This window comes from Hipposideros armiger, unplaced genomic scaffold (genome assembly GCF_001890085.2).
Source record: "Hipposideros armiger isolate ML-2016 unplaced genomic scaffold, ASM189008v1 scaffold_140, whole genome shotgun sequence".
Taxonomy (NCBI): Eukaryota; Metazoa; Chordata; class Mammalia; order Chiroptera; family Hipposideridae; genus Hipposideros; species Hipposideros armiger.
Window position 1 is genome coordinate 2,084,656 of NW_017731490.1, and position 8,623 is coordinate 2,093,278.

The 8,623-nt window shown below is 38.2% G+C and overlaps 1 protein-coding gene across 1 annotated transcript in view; it reads right to left on the reverse strand.

The window, feature by feature from the left end:
• Positions 1-3,503: 3,503 nt before the first annotated feature.
• The window catches only part of ELF1 (E74 like ETS transcription factor 1), a 50,095-nt gene continuing 44,975 nt past the window's right edge, over positions 3,504-8,623 (reverse strand). Inside the window, exon 9 of the mRNA XM_019650385.1 lies at positions 3,504-5,609. Coding sequence (XP_019505930.1) covers positions 5,012-5,609 — 598 coding nt within the window. The 3' untranslated portion in view covers positions 3,504-5,011. The remainder of the gene's footprint in view (positions 5,610-8,623) is intronic.

Sequence of the window (8,623 nt, forward strand, 5' to 3'; positions counted from 1 at the left end):
ACCCCTTTAAAAGAAATACTACATACTGAAATATCTGACACAGTATGTACAAAACATATACATTGACAATTACAAAACATTGCTGAGAGAAATTAAAGAACACCTAAACAATTGGAGAGGTACTCTACGTGCATGAGTCAGAAGACTCAATATTGTTAAGATGTTGGTTCTTCCCTACTTGGCCTGTAGATTCAACATGATCCCAAGCAAAATGCATAGGATTCTTCCATTTTATTGTAGAAGTTGACAAACTGATTCTGAAATTCAAATGGAAATGCAAAAGACGTAGACTAGCCAAATCAACTTTGAAAAATAACAAAGTTGGAGAACTAACACTACCTGATTTCAACACATCAATTTCTGTATTGGCACAAAGATGGGCAAATAGAACAGAATAGAGTCCACAAATTGACCCATACATATATGGACAACTGATTTTCAACAAACATCTAAAGGTAATTCAGGGTAAAAGGATAGTTGAAAAGGATAGTCTTTTCAACAAATTGGATTTATACAAAAAGAAGAAAGTGAACTTCAATACATTACCTTGCACCATGTAAAAAAAAGTAAATGGCTCATGGACCTAAATGTAAAACTCAAATATGTAAAACGTGAAGAAGAAAGAAAATCTTTGTGACTTTGGATTAGGCAAAGATTTCTTAGACATGACACCAAAAAACATGTCTTGTTTTACGATCCACTAAAGCAGTTAATAACTAGACTTTACCAAAATTAAAAAGTTTCTGCAATTTGAAAATATTTGCAAATCACATATCTGATGAGCTCATATCCAGAAAATAGAGTTCTCAACACTGACTCGTAAGAAAACAACAGAATTTTAAAATGAGCAAAAAAAATTTAACCACTTCATCAAACAAGACATACAGTGACAAGCACATGAAAAGGTGCTCAAAGTCATTAGTAATTAGGGAAATGTGAATTAAAACAGCAATGCAGGTATCAGCGCATACCCATTAAAATGGCTAACATGTAAAAGACTAAACATGTTAGGATACGGTGCAACTGGAAGACTCATACACTGCTGGTGGGAATGTAAAATGGTACAACCCTCATACGACCCAGCCAGACCACCCCTAGGTATTTACCCAAAAGATAGGAAAATACATGTCCATGTAAAGATTTGTACAGAAATATTCACAGCAGCTTTAATGATAGGAGCTGAAACCAGAAACAACCCAAATGTCCATCACCAGGTGAATGGATAAACTGTCGTGTATCCATGTATTGGACCAGCACTCAGCAATAAAAGGAATCATCTATTGATACACACTACAACACAGATAAATCTCAAAACAATTTTAAGTGAAAGTAGCCAGACAAAAACAGTATATACTATTTGATTCCATTCACATAAAATGCTAGAAAATGCAAACTAATACAATGTATAGTGACAGATGGCAGATCCCCAGTTGACTGGGGGTGGCATGGGTCAAGAGCACGGAGGAATGGCAAGAGGGTGCTTACAAACGGGCACGAGGAAACTTCAGGGTCATGAAACCCAACATGCGTGGGCTCGCTGCTTGCTGAGGGTGATGATTTCATGAGTTTATACTCAAAATATGTGCAGTTTATTGTATGTCAATTACAGCTCTATAAAGGCATTTTTAAAACAAGTTCAGAGCTGTATAACAGAGTTGACAAGCATCAGCATACAGATGGTAGGTAGCTAGCAACACGAGAACATGAGCATGAAAACAGGCAAGAACATGTAGTTACATATTTAATAAATGTTGAGTATCTACTATGTATAGGTAGTACCCTTGGGACTGAGGGTACGAAAATGACCACAACCTTGGCTCTTTATAATCTAGTGTTGGGATCTCGTGTTATCAGCAGACAATTATTATAGTCTTATGTGTGCCCTAAGGAGAGAAATGAAAGGGCTCCATGACAGCAGTGCGAAGGAGAGTGACAGCCAATGCAGAAGTCTGGAAAGTAGAGGGTACACAAACAGTTGGGAATTATAGCTTTAGGGATGTTCATTTGCATAAGCCCCTTCAAACCCTCTATTTAATTTGAAATTCTACTCTTGTGTTTTTCCTAAATAAGACCTCCTCACCCACCCACCCATCAAATTGTATAAATTCAGGCCCCACAAAAATCTGGATTTGCCCTTACTGAGGACATTGGTTCTTCTTTTGGCCCGCTCAGAATCTAAGCTCCCGCCTGTATTTGGGGGATTCCCTAAATCCTAGTTCCCACCAAGGCAACTTCCTCTATAGAAGCTGAACTTGCATTCTCAACTTCCCTTGGAGTTAAAGGCCCGGACACTTGACCTTGGCTCTGCCAATCACATACATTAGTAGCTAGCTGACACAACGAATCAAGAAGGGACCTTCATTCATTCTCTCTAGGTGAAGCAGCACCTGTATTGAAATCAAATTTCTGTAGCAGACAGTAGTACAAAGCTCAGTGTTTTATGCTTAGCAATGGTGGCATTTCCTCACCAGACCAGTTGTGCAGTAGTTTTGTACTTTGTTCCTAGCTCTGCGACTCTGATTGACATTCTCTAGCCTTTTAGTGTATTCTGTGAACTGCACAAGTCTTCTAAGAAAATCTTTTATGCCGAAAACCAGAATCCATCTCTGTTGCTAATGACCAAGAACCCAAACTGACAAGACAATTTGGTATTTGGAAGTGGAATGCTACAAAACAGGCCCTACGATGTATAACCGACCGGCAAGCGGACGAGGCAGAATGGAGGGGGCTGAGGACAACTATTCCAGGCTGGGGAAATGGCGACTCTGAGACAGGTCATCAAACTTACACTAAGAAACATACTGTACAGCTGAGAAGCCCTGGAGAGTGTCTTCTTCCCCGTGCTCACACTAGGTGTGACAGTGAAGAAACCCGGGAGCCACAGCTGATCTGAAAACATCACCTGGATCCTCATGAAACTGGGTCGGGTAACTGAATGAGACAGGCTCATCTCTCTGGGCACAAAATATGTTTCATGTAGGCATGAGCCGTTTTGAAAATGTATGCACAGGAAGAAGGGTGTGCATGGGTGGTAGTAGGCTGCATCATTCTGCCCTCATTCCTTCTCTGGAGCACCGATTTTGTTTGGCTGTCCATCTCCCCAACACATGACTAAGTTATTGATGGCATATTGCATTGTGTGTTCACCACCCAGTGCTCCTTCCGTCACCATATATTTGACCCCCTTTACCCTCTTCCACCACCCCTGCATCCCCTCTAACCCTCTGGTAACCACTTCACTGCTGTCTGGGTCTATGAGTTTTTGTTTGTTTGTCTTATTTGTTGCTTTCAGTTTTATATCCCACATATGAGTGAAGTAATATGGTTCTTGATGTTTTCTGTCTGACTTTTTTCACTTAGCATGATAATCTCAAGGTCCATCCATGTCATCACAAATGGCAGAACATCTTATTGTTTTCTAATTTTTGGAGCTTGGTAATCCACTGTGTGGTGTCTGGAAACTGCCATTTGGCATGGTAGAAAGGAAAAATGAGAAGATGATGTTTTGCAATTCTAACCTGACTAATGGAGTTTGTTACATAAACATTTAATAACACTGTAAATACTAGCAACATTTTCTGTATACTTGTTAAGAAATATTTGCTTGAAAACACAAACACTGAGAATTTTTTTACATGATTTATTTAATAATAAACCAATTAAAGATACAAAAAATGTTTAGAGGATTCCAAAATTTAAATTTTTGTTTAAATACAAATTCACTCTGTAATATGAAAACATGTAGCATTAGACCTCTAAACATGATTTTTTCATCTACAAAATTTCTTTGCTATACTAGAAAATTTGCAGAAAACAATTTTTGTTGTGAAATTAAATGTACATTATTTACAGTTGAAAAAGTAATCTAAAAACTTTTATTTCAGAAACTTGGATATATATGTATATTATCTTTGTATGCAATCCCAACTTCCAGTAAAAAAAAAATCCAAAATATAAAGCAATTATGCTTTTATAACAACTGACTACTCAGATTAGCCCACAGCTTGGTTGCTTTCTGGGCCCTTACGAAAGAGTCTTGACTCTTTCAGAATAGCAGTGTATCATTTAGCACTCGAGAAACAAAAGTTTCCTAAGAGACCACAGTGCACAGGGGCCTAAAGAATTAATGAACAAAGTATGGAGAATTCAGGTTCATAGCAGGTCTTACAGATAAAAGAAAATGAATTTGGTAGGGCCACTTATTTTTCTGCAATATTTTAGCTATATTTACATGAGGAAATAAGCTGATAATGTTTTAATTGATATAACTAAAGTAGAGGAGTTAGAATCCTAAAATTCAGAACTAGAAAGGAAACTGAAGACCATCTAGTCTATTCCAACGCATCCCTTCCTTTTATGGGAGAACTGAGCCCCAAAAAATCAAGTGGCTTGCCAAGGTAACACAACTCGTTAGACGAGCCACTCTGAGGCTGATGCTTTTATACTTCAGAAACAGGTTCAGCCACATCATGGGCACATTTCAATGTTCAATGTTATATTTTACATATTCATAGTTTATTTATACAGTGCAACCAACCGAAGTCAATCTAGTGAAATCATAATTTGAACAAAGCATAAAATAGGTGCCTTGCATTTGAAAGAGTCAAGACTTATACAAGTGGAATGAAAATAGTTCCTATATAAATTTCCTGTTCTCTTCTATTTAAGTATTGCATTTACAAAAGAATCAGAAAAAATACAATGTAAAATTAAAAAAGAAACTTTAAAAATGGTTATGATATAGCAACTGGAAAAAAATCTTCAGAGAATGTCTTCATAGTATAAAATGCCTGTTCCTTCACAACTGAATTCTGAAACATTTAGAGAATAACGAATACCACTTTGGTTTTCCTCCCTCACCTAATGAAGTCAAAATTAACTCTATTATTTCTTCACAATTAACTACAAAATTAGAAACGTCTCTAGAATTTGTCTTAGAATCAGATAGCTTGCATACAATTGGAAATGTTCAATTCAAAAATAATCACCCATAATTCCTTTGGTATTTTCATTAAAAAGACTTGGGTTCCAGCAGTTCGTTTTGTTTCATAGCTACCTGAGAGGTAAATCCATTGGAATTGGAAACCACCATCACGTAAGGCTGCTGCTCCGTTTTCTCAGTGTCTTCTTTCAAATTATCTTCAACTTCCTTTTTCTCTGCTTCCTGTATAAGAGTTTTTGCTTCTTGAGCTTTGATAACTGAAGTGATTACAGTGCCAGGTGGGTGGGCAACCAGCTGTGAACTGCGAGGAGAAAAGGTCACCACAGGGGTCGTAGCACTGAAGGATGGAGATGAAGCCACACTGACGGTTCCATTGCAAAGGGACTGCACGTTGCTAGTAAGAACCTGCTGTACCTGGGCAGAGCTCAAGACGATCGAAGGAGGGGAGCCCGGCTTCTGAGACTGCAACATGACATTCTCTTTCAGTACTGTCATGGGCTGTGATGATGGAATGGCTTGTAAAATAAATTTCTGAGACCCAGCACCTGACGATGGATCTGTGCTGGCTATAACTGTTGTGATTGGCACTGTCTGGAGTGTTACTGTGTGCAAATGCTGATTCCCAGGAGACACGACCACTGGAACCTGGGTTGGAGCCTGTATAGTCCTATTGAGATTATGAAATAAAAGTGAGAAAATGACCATATTCTACATCATTTAAAACCTGAACATTGACAAGTCATTTTGACAAAATACGAGTTACGTATTTCAAATGCTACATGTCCCATATGTTCAACAATATAACAAACATCATTGCCAGGCCCTATATTAAACATTGTACAAACAGAAATGCTCAACATAAAACTGTCAGGCCACTAACTACCTGGTTAAAAAAAAAAAAAAAAGTCTGTACAAAATGTCACATTCACAAATTGGGGAGCAATTTTGTTGGAGGAAGGTATCAAAATGTTTGTATGAGCTGCTTGAAAGAAAATTAGGAATTTTAAAACAAATGAACTCACTCTCGTTATTTTAATATTTGGGGGGTAATGTCATCAACATGCTCATCCACAATTTCCAAACGTCATATGATTATAATTGTTTTCAACCTTTTTCTATAGAGAGGAAAAATGCTCATTAACTAAAGTAAAGAAACACCTCAGCCTTAAATTTATATGTGACAGAATTATCAAAAAAATTTAATACTTCATAGTTCCTATTATATTACATAAAACAAGTCATGAATATACTTAACTTCAGAGGGTTCTTTAAGCTGGCAAGGAAAGCAAAAAATAAAGCCAAGCTTTGGCAAAAATAAACAGAGGCTTGTTTTAGCAGTTTCCTCAGCTCAAAAATTTTCGCAAAAGCTACAATTTAACATAAAGTCCATTAACATAAAATCCAGTTTATGTAAGATTGGTAAACCCATTTATTGAAAAGGTACATAAATGATACTATGAGCCAATGTAATTTTAAAAGTTCACAGCTGTGATATTTATGGTTATGGCCATTGTTAATATAAAAAAGTGATTGAAAAAACTCAGCATCTGGGTCTCCACTGTGTTGCCTCTGAATTCCATAAAGCTATTTTGCAAAAGATATTATAGATTACTGCTACTTCAAATGGCTAACAGCTGGATTAGTTCCCATAAACCAAATGTTAATTATTGCTAGATTACTGCTGGTAAATTTCAGTAAGTTAGTTATGTGGCCTGTCACATATGTGAGAAATGAAATTCTGGAGGAGAAAACAAATGGGTTGGTGAAAAGATGAACAGATGACTCAGTGCAACTCAGTTCAAAGGAAGTGCAAAGACCCAGGGTGACTTGGAGCCCACCCGCTCATGCAGGATACTGAGTCCCAAGTTTAGATTGCCACCGACGTCACCACTGTCAGCAGCAGCTCCTGTGAAGGACAGAGCTAGAAGAGAATACAAATCGAGGAATGAAGGTTTCATCAGTGGCTAGAAATTAAGGCCAGATGCATGAATATTGGGCAGGCAGAGATGTGTGAGGAGGATACATTATAACTTAGGGAGCCAGGGAGCTTTTCCAAAATACACTGGGCCTCCCTTCGCCCCCTGCCCACCAGAATCAGGATATCTTGGGTAGAATCTGAGCCTGGGTATGGTACCTGACCCTACAGCCAGATACCATTTTTTGAATTAAAAAGACCCTAGGGCTTCCTATTCCCAGAGCTCATGTATATTTACATATAGATAAAATAGTACTTGGCAGGACTGGCAGAGTGGTTTAGTTGGTTAAGAGCTCGCTCAAGAATGCGAGCTCTGAGCAACAGGGTCGCCGGTTAGATTCCCAGCCCGAGCTGAGCTGCCAACAGGTTGGAAGGATGGCTCAGCTAAAAAAAAATAGTTCTTGGCATATAGTAACCATATGGATTGGATCTATAAAAACGTACAGCCTTACCACCCTATAAGTACTATTATCCCCATTTTACTTACGGAAAAATCAATGCACAAAGAGGTTGAACAGTTTGCATAATGTGAACAGGTAGATAAGAGGCCATGAGACTGCAGACTCTATGTGCTTAACCACTGCAACATCCTGTCATTGCCTAAGTCCTGAATAACTTCACCTAAGGATGGACAGTCCCTCTCACATCTTTAAACTATGAACAGTTACAACTCTTTAACACACACCTCTCCCTCTTTCCCTCTTTCAGGTGTGACATAAGCAATAATGTACTTGGAAATTTAACATATTGCTCATCAGGGCTACCATTAGACTTTCGTTCAAGTTAGAAAAAATATCCCTTTATTGAAACACCTGACTGCTATCTTCTGCAAGGAAATAAATAAACAAACTCATCTACAGTACCTACAATGTAAATATACTGGTTTATTCATATTAAATTCTAAAACAATTAACTTTCAGTAATAAAAAATTCAGATTAAAGGATAAAATACTATATAGCCTTTTCCCACCCACAGGAATCTTTAATACTTTTTTCTTAATGATTAAGCTGTCAGTTGTGTCTGGTTAAATTGTATTACATAAAAAAGTTATATTATAGTTAACTACTTTTTCAAAATCTCCTAAGCTTCTTGTAACCAACTGGTAAAATACTGGTAGTTTAAAATTCCTCAAACTTTCTGAAGCTAACAAAGATATACAATATAGTCATGCATTGCATAATGACAGGGGTCCATTCTGAGAAATGCATTGTTAGGCGATTTTGTCGTATGAACATCACAGAGTGCGCTTACACAAACCTAGATGGTACAGCCCACTACACTCCAAGGGTATATGGTACAGCCGATTGCTCCTGGGCTACACGCCTGTACAGCATGTCACTGTACTGAATGCTGTAGGCAGCTGTAACACAATGGTAAGTATTTGTGTATCTAAACATAGACAAAGTACGCTAAAAATGTGGTAAAAAAGATACAAAATGGCCCAGCCATATAGGGCATTTACCATTGAGTGGAGCTTGCAGGACTGGCAGTGACTCTGGGTGAGGCAGTGAGTGGGGGTGACCGTGAAGGCCTAGGACACGACTGTCCCCTATTGCAGACTTTATAAACACTGTCCCACAAACCCTTCCCCTACTTCTCTCCAACAGGGTCATAAATGGAACACTGGAGCTGTCAATGCTGCTCCATGAGCAGCGATGTGGGCTGGACGGATTGGAAATATCGAGAAACTGGCTGGGAAAGGCGT